At 41.2% G+C, this 23827-nt stretch overlaps 1 protein-coding gene across 1 annotated transcript; it reads right to left on the bottom strand.

Moving 5' to 3' along the window:
* Positions 1 to 1303: 1303 nt before the first annotated feature.
* On the bottom strand, positions 1304 to 18115 carry taok3b (TAO kinase 3b). Its single transcript, XM_017721155.2, has 8 exons — positions 17576 to 18115; positions 16140 to 16376; positions 15740 to 15868; positions 14632 to 14835; positions 13361 to 13600; positions 12467 to 12679; positions 12036 to 12218; positions 1304 to 3068 (listed from the first exon to the last, which is right to left on the bottom strand). The coding sequence occupies exons 2-8, from the start codon at positions 16323 to 16325 to the stop codon at positions 2907 to 2909; spliced, it is 1317 nt and encodes a 438-aa protein (XP_017576644.1). The 5' UTR covers positions 16326 to 16376; positions 17576 to 18115; the 3' UTR covers positions 1304 to 2906.
* Between the last annotated feature and the right edge of the window lie 5712 nt (positions 18116 to 23827).

The raw sequence follows: 23827 nt of genomic DNA, 5'->3' as shown, positions 1-23827 counted from the left end.
TTCTGTCGTGGAAATCACTGCATGGGCTCAGGAACACTTCTGAAAAACATTGTCTGTGAAAACAGTTCGTCGCTGCATCCACAAATGCTAATTAAAACTCTAAAAGGCGAAGAACAAACCCTATATAAACAGGACCCCTGACACTCTCTCTGGGCCCAAGCTCATTTAAAATGGACTGAGGGGAAGTGGAAAGGTGCTCTATGGTCCAATGAATCAACATTTGAAATTAATTTTGGAAATCTTGGACACTGTGTACTCCGGGCTAAAGATCATTCAGCTTGTTATCAGTGCACAGTTCAAAAGCCAGTATTCATGATGGTATAGGGATGCATTAGTTAAGGGTGACTGCCACATTTGTGAAGGCACCATTAATGCTGAACGATATATATATATATATATATATATATATATATATATATATATATATATATATATATATATATATATATATATATGCTTCCACCCAGACGACATCTGTTTCAGAAAAGGCCTTGCTTATTTCAGCAAGACAATGTCAAACAACATTCTGCATGTGTTACAACAAGCATGGCCCCATAGTAAAAGAGCCCTGGTGCTAAACTGGCCTGCTTGCAGTCCAAACCCGTCACCCACTGAAAACATTTGGAGGGTTCTGAAATGAAAAAATATGACAAATGAGCCCTTGAACTGTTGGAATCCTACATAAAACCACAATGAGAAAACATTTCATTTTCAAAACTACAGTTGGTCTCTTCAGTTCCCAAACACTTGCAGAGAGTTGTTAAAAGAAGAGGTGATGAAACAGTGGTAAACATGCCCCTGTCCCAACTTTTTTGCAACATGTTGTTGGCATCAAATTCATTATGGGCATATATTTTTCAAAAGACAAAATTTGAAAAAAAAGTTTCAACATCTATGTTGTCATAGTATTTTCCTTTAAAAATATGATTTACATGATTTGCATATCATTGCATTCTATTTTCATTTACATTCTGCACACCATCCCAACCTTTTTGGAAATGAGGTTGTACATAGCAATATTGGTTAGAAACAAAAGGGTTCTATAGTGCAGCGTGGAATTTCTGTTCGGTCTCAGAATTTGTACTTCGAAATGCCATTTTTCTATGGTTAAACCTGGAGGTTTTCCCTTTAACTATATGTTATTCATTTTTAGGCCCTGTACATGGTCACAGTTTTAGTCAGTTATGTATATTGTAAGTACCTTGCACTTTCAGGAGCTATTCATAATCTTGTTAAAAAATACATATACATACATACATACATACATATATACAAAAAAAATTATATTTATATTTTCATCACGTATCATTAGCAACCCCAAAATTCATTGAGTTTATTAGTTAAAACATCAGTTCACTTGTGCAATGGCAGTTTCAACAATGGCTTTGTTTGAAAAGAGGCCTGTAATGACAGTCACAAAATACTCAACTGAATGGTGTCCCATAGTTTGAGTTAGACAACCAGGTATGCATAGTGTGATGTGAGTTTAAAAAAGATATGAATCCTTTTTAGGGCTTAAAAAGATATGAATTGTCCTGGCCCCATATAATCCTTTCTTAAAGATAATTTGTTTGTAAAAGTGCCACTTTTGAGAAATTACTTTAAATGATTACTTTAAGTTGTTGCTCACTAAAATGCCAGCCAGCCAAGAATCCCGCCAGATGGCGATTCAGAGCCTCTTCAGAGCACATTACATTGTCTCATTACAAGTGAAACTGGCAATCCTCCCTGTTTTGCTTACAAAAATAGTTTCCCTTCTTATGCCTCCGCTGAATAAGACTTTACTATATTTCAGTTGGCAATGACTGACCAATACATGTGTAAACCCCTATTTACGTTATCATATACAAATATTTATATAAAATTTTTACAACACAAATTGCACCATTTTTCCCTGTACAAGAGCAGTGAGAACTTTACATTGAATGAATCACAACTCAACAAACATGATGTTGCCTAGGCAAAAGAAAATAATAAACAAATAAACAAATAAAACATTCATCAACATAACAAAAGGCATTTGGCAATTTTGGCAATTTTTCATATCAAAGATAAAGCTTTATGTTCAGTATCAATAGCCATGAAAACAAAACTGCTATGGACCACTTTTATTTACAGACAGCTAAAATCTGATAGATCCATGCTCCACTTCACAACCTGAATTTGTCTTTTAAAGTGCATGCAATAATACCAGTAAGGAGTCTGACAGAATTGATTAATTGTAATAAATTCACACCCTGATAAACTAATGCCAATTAATTTAGGATACTGAACAATGAATAAATTATATCATTTAGATTTTTTTTCCCTTTTTCAAAAAAAAGGTGCTCTACCACGATATGAAGAAACCGAATGCTCTCAGTATATGCACTAGATTTTAAAATCAGACACTGTTTCAAAACCTGCTTTTGCATACAGCTTTCATCAACAGAATTCACATTCGCCGTGATAAACAAAGACAAAACAGCTAATAGCCACGGTGAAGACAGAGGACACATTCTACAGTCGCAATGTCCTTTGATAACACCAAAGGCATTTTCGCACAATATGTTCACTTTACATGTTGGGTTCATACTTAAACATATCAAAGTGCTTACTTGTACTAAAATATCCTGAATTACTGATTTAATACCAAAAGTGGGTCGATGGCATGGAGAAAAGGTCAGTTTGTCTAGATTGATCTCTTTTGCTTTTTGAGCTCCAAAGTCACTCACGGTGGTAGCAGCTTACTTTCTTAACAATTTTAGAGAGCTTCCCCCAGCCAGTAAGAATAAAGATATTTCAAAAGACTGATCCAGCATAGTCACTGTAAAGGTGATCTTGGTTAAATCCAACAGTCAGGGACAGTACAGGCACAATGTGTCCACAGACATCAGCACTGTATGGTCACGTCAGCCTGGGTTCGATCATCTGTCGTCCTCCTTGGGAAAGTCAAATGAGCCTAAGCTTCCAAATCCTAGTCGGGTGCTCTCTGTGTCAAATGTCTCCAATTCTCGCTCTTGGCGCTCAAATAAATGCTTGATTTTTTCTGTCCGTTCTTTCTGAAGCGAAGCCAGCTCCTCTTCAATCTGCAACCAAAATAAAGTGGATTTTATTTTTAAATGAACATTTTCTTAGCTAGAGGCAAAGCCTATAATAAGAAAATCTACATCTAAATAGTAATAATAAAAATAAAACGTATAAAAAAAAGGGTTTTTTTTTCCTGATTTTAGTGACATATGACGTGTTATCCTTTAACATAACCAAGCAAGTTTTATATTATTTATTTAACAAGCTATTAACATACTAACAATTTCCTTGTTTCTCCCACAGAATACTGAAAAAGTTTTCCTGATGGCTTTACCCATCAGGACAGTCCCTTCTCATTGAAACAAATGTCATACTAAAAGAATTAAATTGAGATGGAATGAGATGTGCAGTATTTTTCCTCTACTCTAATATGAAACTGAAATAAACTCACCATTTTTTACGTTTTAGTTCTTGTCCTGGTCATATTTACTTCAATTTGTAACATCAAAAAGACAAAATACCCTCACTGATACCATGTTTTACTCATAATACAGAGTCAGGTTCATAAATATTTAGATCATTCTTGTAATTTTGCCTCAGTACACCACCACAATTTATATGTTCTTACCAAAACAGATAAACAGTTGGTCACAATTTGTGCTATGCCAGGCACGCATCCTTTCTACATAAACAAGGAACATCTGGAACAGGCAGTTTATGCAAACGCACCTCTTCTGAATGAAAAGAGGGGAATGAAAAGGCAGTTAAATCATCATGTAGCATGATGCATCTCATGTCAGCAGGGAATTATAGGCATGACACATGGACAGATAAAGCAGTTAAACTGCCAACTCTTTTTATGGAAATGAGAGCCAAGAGCAAAGCAGTTTTAGGTGACAGGTGCTTATTGTCGGTTGAATCTGCAGATCCAGTCTTCTTTCCGACAGATTTCTCATTAGAAATGTATATATTTTATATATATTTTCATCCTGGGCCAAAAATGTGCCATGGAATCATGACCCATAAAAGAGCTGTCATCCTGAATCAAATACCATAAAAGGCAATGCCCTGCATGTTGCAAGGCAAAGAGACGAGTGCACACCTGAACTGGGCCTAAATCTGCTCTACGACATGTGAGTCAACACACCACCCATTGGCATTAGATGTGCCCCTCCATTTAGTTGACCTGGGACATATGCAGCACTCAGAGTGTAGATGGTACCTTACGCTACCAAGCAAACGCTGACTTGGCATTTGATACAGGCTAATATAAGACCATGGCTGGGTTGCCTGTGTGAACTAGAAAATTGTGCCCTGCTATCCAGTGGTGATGCATTAGAGAGAAGCAAACGGCTTTCAGGTCTAGTACATTTAAGAGTTGCACCTCAAGCACTCCACACCACCCTTTCGCTATGCAGCCCTCACACACTGAGTCTTCTAAAAGAAAGGCAAAAAATATACATAAAAATAAAATACAATTTTCAGACTCATCCATGACAAAACGTTGTCGGTACACCCTCAAGTGCACACACTTGCTAATGAACCACCTTTGTAAAGATCTCATACGAAATAAGCCCAGAGGCACTACTGCTGTTACTGCTTCCATCACAGCAAGCAGTACCATTACTTTGCAGGCACTGATGGTCCCACTTTGATATGTTAGGTGGCCTGTTTCTGCAAGTAAAGAGAGCTCAGATTGAGACCCAAGAAACTCATTCTTGATGAGCAACAAGGCAATGCTTTTCCTGATGCATTTACGCATATTAGGGTTTTAAATACTCAAAAATAACTGTTTGTGTATGCACCCTGGCCAATTCCTTTAATATACACTGCTCAAAAAAATAAAGTGCCCCGACACTTAAACAACACAATATAACTCCAAGTAAATCAAACTTCTGTGAAATCAAACTGTCCACTTAGGAAGCAACACTGACTGACAATCAATTTCACATGCTGTTGTGGAAATGGAATAGACAACTGGTGGAAATTATTGGCAATTGGCAAGACACACTGAATAAAGGAATGGTTCTGCAGATGGGGACCCCAGACCACTTCTCAGTACCTATGCTTTCTGGCTGTTTTGGTCACTTTTGAATGTTGGTGGTGCTTTCACACTCGTGGTAGCATGAGACGGACTCTACAACCCACACAAGTGGCTCAGGTAGTGCAGCTCATCTAGGATGGCACATCAATGCGAGCTGTGGCAAGAAGGTTTGCTGTGTCTGTCAGCGTAGTATCCAGAGGCTGGAGGCGCTACCAGGAGACAGGCCAGTACACCAGGAGATGCGGAGGAGGCCGTAGGAGGGCAACAACCCAGCAGCAGGACCGCTACCTCCGCCTTTGTGCAAGGAGGAACAGGAGCACTGCCAGAGCCCTGCAAAATGACCTCCAGCAGACCACAAATGTGCATGTGTCTGCACAAATGGTTAGAAACCAACTCCATGAGGGTGGTATGAGGGCCTGACATCCACAGATGGGGGTTGTGCTCACAGCCCAATACCGTGCAAGATGCTTGGCATTTGCCAGAGAACACCAGGATTGGCAAATTCGCCACTGGCGCCCTGTGCTCTTCACAGATGAAAGCAGGTTCACACTGAGCACATGTGACAGATGTGAAAGATGTGAGTCTGGAGACGTCGTGGAGAGCGATCTTCTGCCTGCAACATACTTCAGCATGACCAGTTTGGCAGTGGGTCAGTAATGGTGTGGGGTGGCATTTCTTTGGAGGGCCGCACAGCCCTCCATGTGCTCGCCAGAGGTAGCCTGACTGCCATTAGGTACCGAGATGAGATCCTCAGACCCCTTGTGAAAGCATATGCTGGTGCGGTTGGCCCTGGCTTCCTCCTAATGCAGGACAATGCTAGACCTCATGTGGCTGGAGTGTGTCAGCAGTTCCTGCAAGATGAAGGAATTGAAGCTATGGACTGGCCCTTCCGTTCCCCTGACCTGAATCCGATTGAGCACATCTGGGACATCATGTCTCGCTCCATCCACAAACGCCACATTGCACCACAGACTGTCCAGGAGTTGGCGGATGCTTTAGTCCAGGTCTGGGAGGAGATCCCTCAGGAGACCATCCGCCACCTCATCAGGGGCATGCCAGGGGTTGTAGGGAGGTCATACAGGCACGTGGAGGCCACACACAATACTGAGCCTCATTTTGACTTGTTTTAAGGACATTACATCAATGTTGGATCAGCCTGTAGTGTGTTTTTCCACTTTAATTGTGTGTGTGACTCCAAATCCAGGCCTCCATTGGTTAATAAATTTGATTTCCATTGATGATTTTTGTGTGATTTTGTTGTCAGTACATTCAACTTTGTACAGAACAAAGTATTCAATGAGAACATTTCATTCATTCAGATCTAGGATGTGTTATGAGTGTTCCCTTTATTTTTTTGAGCAGTGTATATTAATTTGTATACCTAATATGAGACAGTCATTAAGGTAGCATAGTATGTATTCATACTATAAAAAAAGTAATGGCTTAATGCAAGGCCAGTCAGAAAATCACAAAATTCAAAAACTTCACCCTGAAAAGCAAAACATGCAAGTGGATCTGGTTACCATGCAAGTGGATCCGGTTACCATGCAAGTGGATCCACACCTGGTCTCCTGGATTATTGACCACCTCACTGGCAGACCTCAGTATGTCAGGCTGAAGGACTATACATCAGAGTCTGTGATCAGCAGCACAAGAGCACCACAAGGGGCTGTACTTTTCCCCCTTTCTGTTCACACAGTACAACCTGCCACATGCAGAAGTTTTCTGATGACACTGCCATCATGGCTTGTGTAAGGGGATGGCAGGAGGGGGAGTACAAGACCCTGGTGAAGGACTTTGTGGATTTGTGCCATGTGAGCAACCTGCTTCTGAACAGTGCCAAGACCAAGGAGATGGTAGTGGACTTTCGCAGGGTTAGGCCACCCACACAGCCAATCTCTATTGAGGGGGTTGAAGTGGAGAGGGTAATGACCTACAGGTATCTTGGGCTGCAACTGGATGACAGGTTGGACTGGTCAGCCAACACACACATCCTGTACAGGAAGGGTCAAAGCAGGCTCTACTTCCTGAGGAGGCTGAGGTCCTTTAACATCTACAGGAAGCTTCCTGTAGATGTTAATCAGACCATGGTTGCCAGCTGTCTTTTCTATGCTGTGGTGTGCTGTGGTGTGCTGGGGAGGAAGCATAAAAAGGAGAGACGAGATGCGACTGGTCAAGCTGGTCAGACGAACGGGGTCAGTGGTCGTTGTTGAACTTAACTCTGTGGTCAAGATGGCTGAGACAATGAATGGGACTGAATCTGAATCTCATGCTTATCTTGTGTTTATCTATTCATCTGCACATATAGACAGCGTGCTGCACATATTGCACTTTCTGCATACCTCATTGCGCATCTTGCACATCTGGACACTAGACACTTTATTTGGTACAATATATGCACATATTTATTTATTCATTCTGCAGTCATTATATGCCATCACCTATACATTTTTGTACAGTCAGTGTTGCACTGCATTTCTCATCTCAGGTTATAGATATCACAGACTGTTGTATTTTTTTTTTTTTTATATATGCCTGTAGTTAGGATCTGGTTTATTTATTCTTGTTATATGTCTACACCCGTTTACAGTTACTGTATAGTGTTGTGTGTCTGCTACTGGATGCTAAATTTCCTTCAGGATCAATAAAGTACCTCTTTACCTATCTATACCTGAGAACCTCAAACATGAGATACCGCAAAAGCAAACCCGAGAGACACTCTACCATGGTAATGTAAAAAATAAAAAGGCATCCTTCACATCTACAGTGGTGAAATAATCCACTTCTCTGCTTGATCTGAAGAGACCACGGTGTGCAAGCATGCAAAAGGCAGAACAGCATTTTGTTCTGCATCCTGAGACTGGCCTCAGGTTTCCCTCTTTTCTGGGAATTAGAAAGCATCACCCTTTTTCTGAAAGGGGGCATATTTCTGCTTTAGATAAGGCTCTGCTAGAGTTGGTACATGTGCTTGTGTGACATCAGCAAACCCTAGAGTGCTGCTGGTGAACTGCAGAGCATAGCAGATTCAATGACCTGTAGAATCCAGGGAGAAAGGGAAGGAAGCACATAAGCACTTTCCACTTTTGAGAAAAACTTACTCTCACTTCTGAGGTGGTAAGGACTGTATCCTTATTGGGGTGAACTGTTGATGCTACTGAATGCTTTGACGCTTCTACAGCTACCTGCTTGGTCCTGACTGAATGCATGTTGGTGTGCAACAGAAGCAGATTCCTCATAAGTGGTATCCGGCTCATATGTTCCAAACTGTCTGTACTGCTTGCAGAGCTGAATGGACAGATGAATTGCAGAGTGCTGTGACATTTTGAAAAACCTGGGTTTTGCCAGCAGTATGGGAATAATAAAATGTGTGCTTGGTGCGTACGTGAGCTCCGCAGCTTTCACTGGCAAGGGACCCTGTAACACTGATATGGTGTGCATAAGCTTAGTGGTTGTCACAAAGTATTCGGAAGCACTGCCTTCCCTCTTCATTGTGTGTGTCTGTGGGGAGTAAATGACTTCATGACACGTACACTTGTGCTCCTTCCTAAAAGAAGCTCAGATTTGCTGTGGCATTGGTTCTACCCCTGCTCATGCATGCGACATGCTGGGGCCGCAGATAGAAGGGGTAGCAATAGCAATTTCTGCTTCATAGGGGTTGGGGCCATCGCTGCCTCCTCTCCTGCTCCCTTGTCACACTTAAAGAGCAATAGTGGGGTTTAGGTGTGGGTACTGATGGCAGGAGGCTAGGGGAAGGAGGACTGATGTTCAACATGGTTACCGAAAAAGTTACTGGAAGCTGAGGCAGACAGGTACCAAAATATAGACCCTTTCAAAGATAATCAGGTAACCAAGATCCAGTTAATGGTAGACCATGCCTGAAAGGCTTGGATGCGAGAGAATTTAACACCAACAGTAGGTGGTGCTGTACTGCATGGCCTGGACCAGAGCATGTCGGAGATGTTCAGCTTTTCAATGGAGGGTTATAAGCAGGACGCTGGAACAGTAAAATGGGTTGATTAATGTATTCCAAACCCAAACATTTGACACATTCCTTGTGCTGATCCACTTTTAGCAAGTGCTTACTATAGGTGGTTCAAGTCTTTGAAATTTCTCTTGGGCTGATGAAGAGATGTTACTGTGTTCACCCACAACAGAGCTAGCACGCTAGCGTGTGTGGTGAGTGGCAGAGTTGACCCAGGCCACAAGGTGCCAGATTAAAATGAGTAAAACTTAAAAAAAAAAAAAAAAAAAAAAAAAAAAAAATGCATGAATAGTACTCTATACTACTGGAGAAGCACTGAGTGGAAAACCTAAAAATAAATCCTGAATTACAATAAAACGTGGCAAATAAGGCTGTGCAGTGGTACAGTTGAATAAGCAAGAATGCTGTTGTTAGGCAATGCAGGGATTAATAGTGACCTCAAGGGTGTGGGGCCCAACACCACTGCCATGGGCCAATCCCTGCCAAGAAGTCAAGAAGTCACTTGGGTGGTGGAAAGGTTTAAACTTATTAGGTCGTGCTGCCTGAAGACATAAAAACTTTTGAGGTTGAAATAAAAGTGAAACCACATATTGTGAGTCACCATGAGCATATTTAACACATAGAATCACTTCCAGACCTTCAATCTCCTTAATTTGTCATGACATAACAAGGAAATGGGCAATGCAACTGCTCAGTCACCTATCCAGTTACTTCTGAGCCTGTGATTTGTTAAAATTGGTTGCAATTCCTGAAAAGATAATGCAATATTTCTGTTAAGCACCTTTGACTGCTTCATGGTGGTGGTGTAAAAAAAAAAAAAAAAAAAAAAAAAAAAAGTTGCCAGGTGTCTAGTTAAAACAAATGGGTAGTTTTTAAAAAACTACTGTACAATGGGGACATTTAAAGAGAGATTTACCAGTTATCTGCAGCTAATCTGTTTTATATAAATTTGTTTTTATTAAAAAAAAAAAAAATCTCTGAAGCATACAAATATTCAGTGCCTTCTCAGTCTTGCAAACTTTGTGTCACCATATGTCAAACTTGCACAAAAGCACTACATGCAATCTTCAATTGTCAACAAAACAGTGAGAAATCTCCTATAATGCTTTATGAGATGGCAGAATATAGACACAGGAATCAGAGACCACTCATCAATACAGAATTTCTCGAGATCCTCTAGGGTTCTAGGTCCTTTCTTTTGGATTCTCCTCTTTAGCTCACCCCTCAGGGGTTCAGATCAGGGCACTGGGAGGGCGCTGTCAAAAGCTTGATTCTGTGGTCATTGATCTGGAAAAATCAGTCCTAAAACATAGCTTCTCCAGTAAGGTTTTTTTTTTTCTTAGAACCTGGATCCAAAAGCATCTAGTAAATTCCAGGCATTTATGTTTACAGTTAGAAGAAAGAACCATAATCCTTGGAGAATTTTTTGCCTTGCAACTCTTCTCAGTGTGTTTGGGCGTAAAATGCAGGTGTCCACTTCCATGCAGGTTCTCTATAGCCCCGCTTGTTTTGAACTTCTCAGTTATTGTCCTAACAGCAGATATGGGCCTTTTCATGCATTCATAGCCACTGCCCGATTAATTTTCAATCTTTACTTAGGTGGCCTTAAAAATATTTTTTGATAAACATCTCTCTCATATTTTCAGTTTGTGATAATCATTATATTTTTTCATGACTGAAAATAATGTGGCAATAATGTTGGTGCCAACTTTAACAACATAGCCTTCAAAAGGTAAGACATCCTTTAACTCAGTTCAAACTCAACAGGAGTGATGCAACACATGATTATTTCAGAGGCTTTGACAAAATTCAGCATATGCAGTTATCATAGCACAGGGTGGAAAACATTAATACAGTAACAAATGTCTTGGTTCATGGAATGGTACAGTTAGTGAGTCCCTGGGAAAAAAAATATTCAACACCCACCATATTGTCATTGCTCCCCCTACCACCCATTGTGGTTATTTAGTCTGCTATACTAACATCACTGCCCTGCACACAGCAGAATTAGGTTCAGATTCACAGCAAGGCAAGAACACCACGTCATACCAGCAAGAGTCCTTGAGCATAACTTCTATCACTATGTTTTCATGGTAAAATGAGAAGGGTTTGGCTGCAGACATGCACCGCCAATCTATTAACGCCAACCTATTACTGACGTCAGTGCACTCTCTGCCATGTTTTTGTCGGTTTTGTGGGAGAAAAAAACTAAACATGTACTTTTGGGCAACAAGACTTACACTGAACATATATTAACATCAACATACCAATAATAAGTTAATTAAATCTGGAAACTTTTAAAATAAATCCTACCATGACAATAAGACATGAATGTCCAGTTTATGATTAGACGATTAGAACTGTTAAGAATAAAACCTGATGGTTTTGCTTCCTAACAAGAACTGGCTTGTTGGTTGCCGTTAGAGAATTTTAGGAAACAAACCAATGTATCTGTAATCAACCCCAGAACACCTGATTAAATGATTTAATAATCATTTAATGGGTTCTATAACTTTTTTAACAGGGACGTACATTAAATGGAATTCCCTTAATGTTAAGGACCAAGATGTATTAAATAATATCGCTAATCAGAAACAGTCAAAAGTTAACTTGCCAGTGGGCTGCTTCTGCCTTTGTGTACATGCGCACGTGATGTCACTAGGCAGACAGTATCTGTCTGATATTTGATATCTGCAGACTCTATTGGGGTTAAAATTGTAAGTTGCTTTGGATAAGAGCATCTGTCAAATACCATAAATGTGTATGTACCACAACTAACCAACGCCACCCAAACAGTGTTTAATAGCTATGCAGCACGGCTATTGTCAGGGCATGTTTTATACTTACAAAAACTTTAACTGCAGTGTATCAATAACTATACAGTAATATTGGATTGCATGCTATAAAAAGTATTTTATCTATTTAACAAATACTGATATCATTAACCATGGATGAATCTGAACCTACACATTGCACTCGACATAAAACAACCAGCCTTACTTTCTGTTCCAAGTGAGCCCTGCGCAAGGACACCTTCTGCTCCAACTTCTGCACCTCCCGCTCGTACTGGGCTTCACACTGCGCCTTCGTCTTGCTTTGGTAGGCATCCAGAAGCTCCATCTCTTGTTGCAACTGCCGCTTCAGGGCCTGGCACTCCGCCTCCTGCTCAGCCTCCAGACGTAGCTATGAGGGAACCACACAGTAATTATTAAGCACAATACAGTCCTCAGGCTGACAGGATATTAGTATTTTTAACTACCATGACTCAGTAGTGTAAAACATATTTTTATGCTTTATTTTTTGGGACAGGAAGACATTTATGCTGGTCCAAATTAAAATTAAACATTCAGTGCAAGTAAAGCATGTGTTTACAGATAGATAGCATCACAACCTCACCTTTGTCAGTGTGTAAACGAGCACAAGTTTCTTACCGACTGTGAGGCGATCATTTCATTAATGCTCTGCTCATACTGTTCTGCCAACACTGCAAGTTTGCGGGTCTGCTCTTCTTTCAGAGATTTCAGCAGGGCTTTGTGGTCACTCTTGGGCGAAACCTCAAGCTGATGGTTCCTCAGAGCTTTATACTGCTTATTCTGAACCTTACAAGTATCCTGGAATTGCTTTTTTATCTGCATCTCCAATGCCTGTTTTTATGGCAAAAACATACAATAAACAACATAAAAACATGGAGGTTTGCTGCTCTGTACGAATAAGAAATGTCATTCCAAGCAGCAAGGGCTGTTACACAAGTTTTAAAATCAAATTCAGCGCTGTTTAATACCTTTTTAACACAGCAAAAAAGAACTAATATTATTTACAACAAGGCACACAGTTACAATGACTCAATTACAGTATGTATTAATGTCTATTTTTTTAACTCTGTTGGCCAAATGTATATATGCTTTGTGATGTATGCATGATATATGTACAATTTAGACTGATTAGTATATTTTAAATCTTAATTAAGAAAACAAACAAAAATAAATGAATATTGAAAGAAAGAAAGAAAGAAAGAAAGAAAGAAAGAAAGAAAGAAAGAAAGAAAGAAAGAAAGAAAGAAAGAAAGAAAGAAAGAGAGAGAGAGAGAGAGAGAGAGAGAGAGAGAGAGAGAGAGAGAGAGAGAGAGAGAGAGAGAGAGAGAGAGAGAGAGAGATTACACATAAAGGACTTTAGAAATATAGAGGACAGCTAAATTCCCAATTTGCATTATAAGAAAATAGTGTTAAGACTTTGCAAATGATTCTTTGAGCTTCATACAGTACTAGTACTATATCCTTACTAGGTATCATTCTCATTTAACCATTTTATTAAGTTGTAACATTTACCTTGAGGTTTCTGGGCTGCTGTCGGCGCTCCAGAGCGTGTTTCCTGTGCAGCTCCCTCTGGCGGCGGCTGTTGTACTCCTCCTGGTTCTCCAGCTCAGTCTGGTGTTGTAGACGGATCAGCTCCATGCGCAACCTCTGCAGGCTCTCCAGCTGCCGTCGTTCCAGGTCCTGTGTGGACTCATCCTGCCGAATCATCAAAGCATGTTCCATCTCCTTCTGGTTTTTCTTTTTGTTCAGTTCCTGGGGCACAAAGGGCAAGAGTTAAATTAAAATGATCAACATTTGAATGATTATAAACAGCCTGTGGGAAAGTAGTTGTATATAAAAATACTGTTAACATGCTGCTGAATCAAGTTTGTTTGAGTAAGAAAAACAGCAAATTGGGCTGGCCTCCGGCCCTTTAGGACTAGAGTTCAAAACTCCTGATGCAGTCATGCCACAAATTTCTATATATTCCTATGAGAACTATAGTAAATTCAGAACATTAGTATTAAAAATACCTACAATACAGTACACCAGTAGTAACATATGGATATGAAAATATTACAGAAATTACTACAGAGCACTAAGTAAAGAATTTTATAATATTACTGCTAGTACTATTTACTCTAATACACTTTTTTAGGTAAATCAACAGAACAGTGAAGGAAAATGAGTCAGCAGCAATGGCCGTATATGAAAATATTCCATAAAGAATACAGTTTCCCAAAGTCTGCCATCATGTCATGGTGCTGGAACAAAGAGGATACTGATTTTCTTGCAGATGGGTATTACTGAAACTGAACATTTCAAACCCAAGCAAACTTCATATGGATGAGTACTTTATGTACCTCTGCAATTTATTAACTAACATTGTCACGAATGAAAGAGGTTTACTGGAACTGAACAATGTGTATTCACTGAGTCATTTCAATTTGATTTACATGATTTAAAAAAAAACAAACAAAAAAAAAAAAAAAACAGATTTTTAAAACAAAATAGCTATGCATAATTGCAAGCCCAGCCCCATAATGAGCAAGCAGTGGGTGACAGTGGCAGGAAAACCCCCAGAGGAGCATGAGGAAGATAATGCTGAGAAAAACAGACTCAAGAGAAACTAATCCTCCTCTGATCAACAGCAGAAACCAGAACTATGATAAACAAATGAGTATTAGAAAAAACAAATTAGATAAACTGATGCATTCGTTTCTGGCAGAAGAGAGACCTGTGTGATAAACCAATGACTTATGTAAGTCTCTTAAAGACTTCTGGCCACAGACAAAATGACTTGCCTCCCTCATCTGCTCCTGCTCTAACTCATGCTTTTTGATGAGGCTTCGTCTTTTTAGAGCACGACAACTCCTCTCGTAGACTAGCCTCTGCTGGTTCAGCAGCTGTGCTTCCTCCTCGGCCTGGGAGCGTTGCACTGTCTCCTTGTGGCGGGACAAGCGCTCCTGCTTCTCCTCCTTTGGTGTACTGGAGTCCTCATTCATTTCCTGTAAAAACAGGAGTTCAAGCGAATGCCTGTTCAAGTTCAAGCTCGTTTCTTCTGTGTGTTTCTGAATGAAGCATGGAGCAAGTCATCACGGTCATGTCAAAACCTCTTAACTATACTTATTTTTGTGGAAAGAAAAAAAAGCCACCTGCCCTTTACATTATGTGTACATTATGTGTGACTGACTGTATGGTTGATGTAATCAGTTTGCTCTGTGAAAAAAAAAATTATATACACCAATATGTACACTTTGTATGTACAGTGTCCATTTTATCAGCTCCACTTACTATATATGTGTACTTCGTAGCTCTGCAATTACAGACTGTAGTCCATCTGTTTCTTTGCATACTCTGCATATTAACCCCCTTTCACTCTGTTTTTCAATGGTCAAGACCCCCACAGAGCAGAACCACCACAAAGCAAATACTGGGTAGTGGATCTTTTCAGCACTGCAATGACAGTGACATGGTGATAGTGTGTTGAATGTGTTGTGCTGGAACAAGTGGATCAGTCACAGTAGTGTTGCTAGAGTCTTTAAATGACTCAGAAACACTGCTGGACTGTAGTCCACCAACTAAAAATATCCAGCCAACAACAACCTGGGCAGCGTCCTGTGACCACTGATGCATGAATAACATGAACTGTGCATGAGCCTTTGTCTCTGACTTTATATGTACATGGGCGACCTGACTATTAAAGAAAAGCGTAAAGAAATGGTAATTGTTCTTTTCTTTCCCACTTACATGATGCTAGATAAACGTTTGTGAAGGCGCCCCTCCCCCAATATATAGAAAAGTAAAATTAATTTTTTGCTGAGTACTTGGTTTCTCCTTATATTGTAGCTGATCGTTGCTTAATTTGAGAAAGAACCTAACACACTTTCATTGCTTGTGTACTGCACCCACCTCTTTCATCCTCTCTCTGCACAACCTGTACTGCTTCTTCTGCGTGTCCAAGAAGGTGGTCAGCTCCTTCTTCTGTTGGACCAAGATTTGTTGCTGGATTCTCTTCTCCTCTGCAACTGATGCCTTCATCTGCGGTGGGGTAAGATGTCTGATTATTCCAAATCTAAAACAGTTAGAGCTAAATAACTAAAAAATAAAATATGTATATTAGTATGAAACAGTCTTTATATCTACTTTAATGGTACTTTCAGGGTACAAGTTGCCATAGAAGTAGTAGAATTTAATTTGTCTGTCTCAATGTTTGACAAATTGTTAACCATGAGTCAAATGTCATGAACAATGTAGCTTTGTACTGAATATTGCTAACTCACTGCTCTAACTAAACCAGGACTTTCTGTACCTCCTTCTCCATCTGGATAGTCTGTTTCTTGGCCAGCCGCTCCAGTTCAATGTAGGTGTTGTTGGCCTGGGTCTCCACTTCCTTCTGCAGCCGGAGCTTATGCTCATCCATCTCGGCCTTCAGCCTGTTCTCCAAGGCAATCAGCTGCTTCTGGTGCTGCCGCCGCATGCGCTTGTACCCTGACATCTGCTCTCGCCACACAGAGTCCTGCTCATGCTCCTGGATCTCCTCACTGACCTGCAGGACATCACCAAGCAAAACACATAATTTATTTACAAGTATAGCAATGTCAGAAAGTCTTACATAGTCTAGTACCTTCTACTATATTTTCTAGTGTGAATAAGCATTTGCTAACTTACAAGGTAACTGTAGTAATAGGTACAAGGTTAATGTTAACACATCAATCGTTGTAAACACATAATTTATTTACATGTGTAGCAATTATACAAGTAGTTGCTGAAATATTTACTTTAAAAATGCCTGTAGCAGTCCACACCCAGAACCATGGAGTGAAAAATGTATTTTAATATGGTCCCAAAAACTGCCATACTTATGTTCCTTGTGTTATGAAACAAAATGTCAAATTCTGTGGCATTTAATTTGAACAAATAATTTTAAACTGAATTAAATTTCTGACAAAGTATTCTTTAAAAGGCAAGCTTGTACTTCAGATTGCTATCGTTTGAACAGCTTCTTCTCAGACTTCTGCAAGATTGCATCCAAAATCCAGTGTAGAGTAAGAGTAATGCTATCTAAACCACATGAAAGGAAGGTACATTATATACAGTATTCCAGTTGTACATCAACACAACTGCTATGTTGTAAAGGTATGAATGCCTCAAATCTTTTCATTACAGGAAAAAGCTAATATTTAACTGTTGATGAATTATATGCAACTGCTGAGAATCAACCAACCTTATAATATTAATGACAACCATGAAATATAGAATATTAATGACTTTTCTCAATGATTACCCAAACAAGCCTAGGTCTGTAAGGCAAAATAAATCAATTCAACTGACATATACTACACTTCAGTCCAGAATAAATACATAAATAAATAAATAAAAAGAAAATAAAGAAAATGGAAAAAAAGACATTACATCATGCAGGAGCAAAAGAAAAGAAAGGCACTCAGTGACAGTGAACAGAGTCGGGGAAAGGGGGCGTACAAAATAAGGCCACATCTTCAAGATATGTTGATTTACACTGTAAGAGAAGAAAATGAGAGGCAGAGAAAGAGACGTGTTGATGGGGAGGGGAGGGGAGGGGAGGGGGGTATTAACAGGATGTGGTTGCCATGGCTACGGAGGGGTGAGAGAATGGCCATGACAGGCCTGTATTTCTCATGCAAAGAGAGGGCGAGAAAGGGAGAAGAAGAAAGAAAAGACGTGAAAGGAGAGGGCGAGAGACAGAGAGTGGGAAAATGCCCCTACCAAAGATGCCGATGTGATGGTGGCAAAGCGTTGGCGGATGCTGCTCTTGCTCTAGCGGTGGTGAGCCCGGCTAAGGGAAGGAGATGTAGGCCGCGGCTCTGGCCTGGCGTGCCTCTCTCCAGCCTCATCCCTCACACGAGCATTGCTTTTTTTCCGCGAGGGGGGGGTGGGGGGCTTAACGAAAAAAAGCGAAGTGGTTGTCGAGAGAGTGCTGGTGCTAGTGGTGGTAGTAGTAGTAGTGAGGATTGGGAGTTGGAGGAGGTTAGCCTAGCGCCCCGTTGATACTGGTGCTGATGCTAATGCCGCTGATATCATCTCCCGGGTCCCTTTGCAGTTGGCAGGCTGAACGCATCCTCTCTCGCCCCCACCGCGGATCTCGCCTGGTGACGGGACTAGAGCGGCGAGGGCCAGCGGGAAAAGGCGAAAGTCCGGCTTCTATCTACACAAGCAGCGGTGTTTCCTCATACACTATTAGTGTTTTTTTTTCTTTCCTCTTATCCGTATTCCGACAAAATCCCGCCTCCTACGCCAGGACTGGCTAGTATTGTCCAGCCTTCTGCGCCTGGATTGGGTAGTAGTGTCCGGCCTCCTATGCTAGAATTGGCTAGAAGTCTCCTGCGTCTCGTACTAGGATTGGCAAGCAGTTCGTACTCTCCTGCCTTTTAACCAATTCCAGCGCAGGACGCTGTTCATTCCTCGCCACTCCAAGCGCAGGAGGCAGGCTATTCCCAGCCAATAGTGACGCAAGAGACAAGATGGCCTAATACCAACCAATCCCAGCGCAGGACGTCGGCCACTGCTGACAACTTACAGTGGGGGAGGCTGGTCAATATTAGCCAATTCTGGTGCGGAACTCTGGTCACTGGGCGCCAATCCCAGAGTAAGAGACGGTGTGTGTGTGTGTGTGAGTGTGTGTGTGTGGGTGAATTATGGATTTTTTTGAATTATGAGATTTTTGAATTTGTGAATTTACTTTTTCAAATCCATTCATGGTGGAGAGGTATATGAAGAAGTATATGCAGGGTGTACTACCCAAACTAATATAATGGGTAAATGGGCAGAGAATGACATATCCCAATCTATTGGAACAGGATCTCACTTTCACACATCCTTCAGGTACATATTGTAGCATTCACCACTATTAAAAGAGACACAGCTGGTCACAACAACTACTGTTAGTAAAATACAGTTTTACTAACAGCTTGTTTGTTGCTGAGCTTATGTGTGACACTCTTTCTCTGTCTCTCTCTCTCTGTCTCTCTCTCAGACACTTGCACACACTCACGCACACAGCTCCACCCTTCACAATAAGAGAATAACCTTATGAATAAATGAAGAACAAATAACCTAAAGTTGCACTCTATACACAACTTTTCTTAACTTCTCAAGGATCTAACATGGCCCCACGCAATGGCTGTCCAAGTTAGGGGACTGGCCTTTCTTCACTTTCAGGCTGCAGACCATACAAGCTCCCCATATTCTAAAGTGCCATCTATGAGTGCAGGCTGTAGTTCCTTTTTTGTTGCATGCCAGAACTCAGCAGCTGTTTCCTAGCATATGCATGTGTTCAGTCCTGTGTGTACGTGGTCCTGGAGCTGTCGTCATACTTTAGTCTGGCCAATTCTGACAGACTGTCTGGGGATGACCAAAACGCAGTTCAGTGGAGGTCCTGATCTCTCTCCCTAGCATTACTAGGGCTGGGGTGCAAGTTTAAATCTTGGACTTCAAATGGGCATGCCATGAGATCCAGGGGCAAGTGCTTGCCCCAGTCATGCTAGTATGTGGTTGTTAGGTTAGCTAGTTATTCTGATTGGATGTAGCCTCTCCACCAACCCATCACTCTGGGGTGGAGAGAGGTGATCAGACCCTGCAGAATCATGGATGGCTTTGCTGTCTTTCTGCAGACCTCTAGGCATGATAACCTGGCATCTCCCTTCACCCATCACTATGCTCCACCCATGCCCTCTGCAGGGCACCATACACTAGCCACAAAGTATCAAATTTGGCCCACAGCATTTGTCAAAAGGAACAGGGCCGTGACCTCCTCCCAGTGAAATGTTGCTCACCCACAGCATCACTGGCTGCAGGTCTGGATCCTGCATCTGTTGTTAAGTTCACTCATCACTGTAGTGCTTCACAGCTTTATAAGGTCATCCTGTTCATCCACTACCTCAGTTAGCTCCTATTCCTATTCCCTAGCTTAGTATCTGCATGCTTGTTCACTACATGGGCACCTGGACAGAACAACAGCATTACCATGCTGTTCCCCTGCAGGGTGGATTATGGTGCGCTTCTAGGTCTGCAGCTCCTCCAGATAATGGACCACCTGCCCTTCTAGCTCTCTGAAAGTCATCAGCCACTGCAGGGAGGCATCACTAGATCACAGAGTGAATGTCTGGTCACACAGGTAGTACTTAAAGTGCCTGATAGCTGAGACAGCATGCAACAGCTCCTGCTGGGAATGCAATAGCTCCATTCTGCTTTATTCGTTGCTGAAATAAGCCACTATTTTCTCTCCATTGGGTCACTTTTTTAAAAGTGCTGTACCCATGTCCTCTTTACTGGTATCCATATGCAGAACAAAGGGTAGATTAGAGTTTACAGTTTGGTGTTCCCCCTAGGACTGATGTTCTTCCAACTAATTAAATTTGTGTCCTTTCTGGAATAACTTGTAGAAGGGGCAGTAATGAAGGAACAAATTTCATGCAATAAGATGCCAGCTCTAAAAAGCTTTTCAATTATTTTTGCTCAGTGGTGATAGGCCACTTACATATGATGTGCCCCTTTTTTCATGCAGTACCATTACCTAAGCAGTACCTGAGAAAGTCAGGTTTTTGTTCAGGAATCTACACTTCCCAGGGTGTGATTTCAGCCCGGATTCTTTTCAGTACTTTGCACAAAGCAGTCACAGCATAGTTGAACAAGCTTCTGGGCACCAGTATGCCATTCAAGAAGACTAGGCACTTGCAGAACAGCCTCCAGCTCCCTCTCCATCAAGCATTCAAACATTGCTGGGACATTACAAAGTCTAAAAGCAAGAATCTTGAAATGCCATAGCTTTTGACTGGTGCAGAACACTGTCTTGGGTCTAATGTAAGGAGACCAGGACCTACCAGTACCCATTTAATCTAACGATGAAAACCAGGAAGTTCTGGCCACTAGGTCCAGACAATCATCCACACTTGAAGTGTGAGTCATTTTTTGTGATGCCACTGACCTCCTAACTCCTATAATCTACACAGAAGTGCCATTCGCTTCGCATCTTTGGGATTATAATCACAGGTGGTGTCCAGTGGGTGTCTGATGGGTCTACAATGCCTGTGTACTGTATCTTTTCCAAAACCTGTTCTGCACTGTCCGATTTCACAGGCACTCTTTTGCAACATTTTCCTTATGGCTGCCATTCTGCTCTTCTCTCTGCGTATTGAAGCCTGGTTTGGTGGCACATAGGCTGCTGGACTGTGTTCCAGGGAGGTGATATCTCTTCTGGGTGAAAGGATGAATACTTTGCTGTCCACCATGTTTGCCAAGTCATTTTGGGGGCCAGAAGCAGCATCAGGTGAGGACACCATGGAAGACCTAGGTTTAACGCTTAACTGCCCTGTTGACCACTGCATGTCAGCACTGTGGAAATACCCTGTGCATTGGAAAGGGACACCATGCCTATCCACCCAGCATGCCGTAGCCCTTTAGGACAGTGTACACTTCCTCAGGGACAGGGGAATGGGTTATCCTCTGGTCACCTGTGCTTCACGGTGGTTTGCTGCTTTCTTTCACCTTAATTTCACATTAATGCTTCTAGTCAACATTAGCCACCCCTTACGCTAACTCGCGCTAACTCACTGGTCACAAACCCTGCATGTACCATCTCTGGCAGGGCCACCATGACTGACCCGCTGTCCACCAGTGCAGTGAATCTTTAATGTTGATAGAAACTTGGCAACAGTTTGCTGTGGACATTGGCCTCACCATGACCACTGTTTGTTTGCTGCCTTTGCTGCTGTTTTGCATGGGCAGTATAAATGTAGGACATGTAAGACATGGGTGGCATGTTTTGTGCTGACTTTACCCATAGAAGATAAGCCTTAATCAGATGCCTCAGCATGCCACTGGCTGTGTGGCAGTGGATATGGCCAACCTTCACATAAGTTCAGTCATCTCCTCCTCCCTTGCTGGTTTTGATGACACCCACACAGCTCTGAGTGCAGGACTGGTAACATCCATGCACCATGCAGCTGCTGACAACATCATTTTTCTCTCCAGTACCAATTCCAGGGCCTCTGGCAATTTGTGTGGGTGGGCCATCCCTGTGTGGACATGCTGCTCATTTGGAGACAGTGCCAGAATGAACTGGTTCTGGGCTAGGTGGCTCTATACAGGAGTTAAGCCTAAACCCATCTAGCTAAAGTTTAATGTTGTTAGCTAGGGCTCTAACGACAGGGTTCTATGTCTCAGATTCAAGCAACAGGAGTTTGATGTAGGTGTTTTGATTGCTTTTTAAAGTGGATTACTTTCACTTCTGATGCAAATTTAGGATTTAATTTTTAGTTTTGCCACTTTTTTGCATAAAAAGCAATAATGCATTGCATTATTAATATAAAAATCTTGCTGAAAGCAAAATGGACCTTTTTCTCCTTGTAACTTAATGTTTCTAGTCATATTGAACATGATTCATTATGTCATATCATTTAAAAGACATTTTACTGGTCTCTAAAAAGTTAAGTTTAGATTCCCCTACCACTCACCAGTGGGTGGGGAAAAATAATATTAACTGATCAAATCATGATTCACCTCCCACTTTGTCACGATTGGCCCCTCCCAGTCCTGTCCATGTGCATTTTTGTTTTGGTTTAGTCCAGCCCCTTGTTTTGTAACTCCACCCATGATTGTTTTCACCTGTCCCTCGCTATCCCTGTGTATTTAAGCCCTGTGTTTGCCCCTTGTGTTTGCTGGTCTTTGTTTGTATTGGTCTATGTTTGCGCGTCATGTTTGTACCGTGTTTGCGTCGTGGTTAGTCTGGTTTTGTCATGTCTGCCCCACGATTTCTCTGTATTGGCTCTATGACCCTGGACTGTTCTGACCATGACTCTGGATTTGCCCTCAATAAAAGGCGCTTACTTCCGCATATGCGTCCGCAACCTTGCTCCCCGTTACACAACTCACCTATCATTGAGTGAAACTTTTAGAGTGAATCAGGTTTCACATAGAAGTACACCATGATATGGAACAAAATGGCATTCTGATTTAATTATTCACATTGTCTTTAAATCTTGGTATGGAATCCTCTCTACACTAAGCCTCTTCATATATAGGCTGATGTTATTTGCTCTTGACTTAACATAAGTGCAAGTACAAACTTTTTTTAGTTTTTATCTTCCAGCTCCAGTCACCCATATTACATGATATGATATATGAAAAGATACAACATTTTCATTGCATCCAGAGCTGAAATTTCCTTCTTATGCTCTGACAGGATTTAATTTTCTTTCATGAGCCCCTCCTTCCTAAGCAAATGTACATTACTAGTCTAAATCATCTCTAGTTTATTCTCATTCACAATGTATGGCAGGGTGCAACCTGGGGGAGGTGCTGCTGCTGCTGCTCTAATACAGTGCTGCCTCTGCTGTACTACTAGAGACTGATTAATGTAACATTCAGCCAATCTAGAAACCTGGGGGAGGGGCTCTGTTTATGCATTGAAACATACTTGGTAACTGAACTGAAGAAAGGATTGTGGCTAAAAGCTCACTAAAATAAGCCCTAGATCTTATTCAAATCTATAATATACAGAGTGAAACAGCAGAGTGAATATATCCACCATAATATGAATTTGTGGCAAATTATTGTCAGTATAGCTGGATATTTCTTTTTTACTTGGTTGCTTGTTAACTCTAGCTAGATAACTTTAGTTAACTTTGAGTTTAATTGAGGTAAAGAAGTTAGGCTAACAGTAACATTAGCTGACAAGCCAACTAGTTTAACCTCACTGCACACTGGCTACATTTACATGTAAATATTTTTGCCAATCTGATTGAATACATACCAATTATAGATTAAAATTGAGGCGTTCATTTGTTCACTGTACTCTCTGTATACATGCACACTTTAAGTAATTGATCCAAAATTTCACACATACAAAGAGCACCACTTATTGTAGACATTACCATGACAACAAGCATCACTTGAGTCCACTCAGAGTGAGATGAGCTGCAGTGAGTTACCTGAGTTTGCAGTTGGTGTACCTGTGTTTTT

Source organism: Pygocentrus nattereri, chromosome 23 (genome assembly GCF_015220715.1).
Source record: "Pygocentrus nattereri isolate fPygNat1 chromosome 23, fPygNat1.pri, whole genome shotgun sequence".
Classification (NCBI taxonomy): Eukaryota; Metazoa; Chordata; class Actinopteri; order Characiformes; family Serrasalmidae; genus Pygocentrus; species Pygocentrus nattereri.
This window is presented reverse-complemented; position numbering and strand designations above follow the sequence as displayed.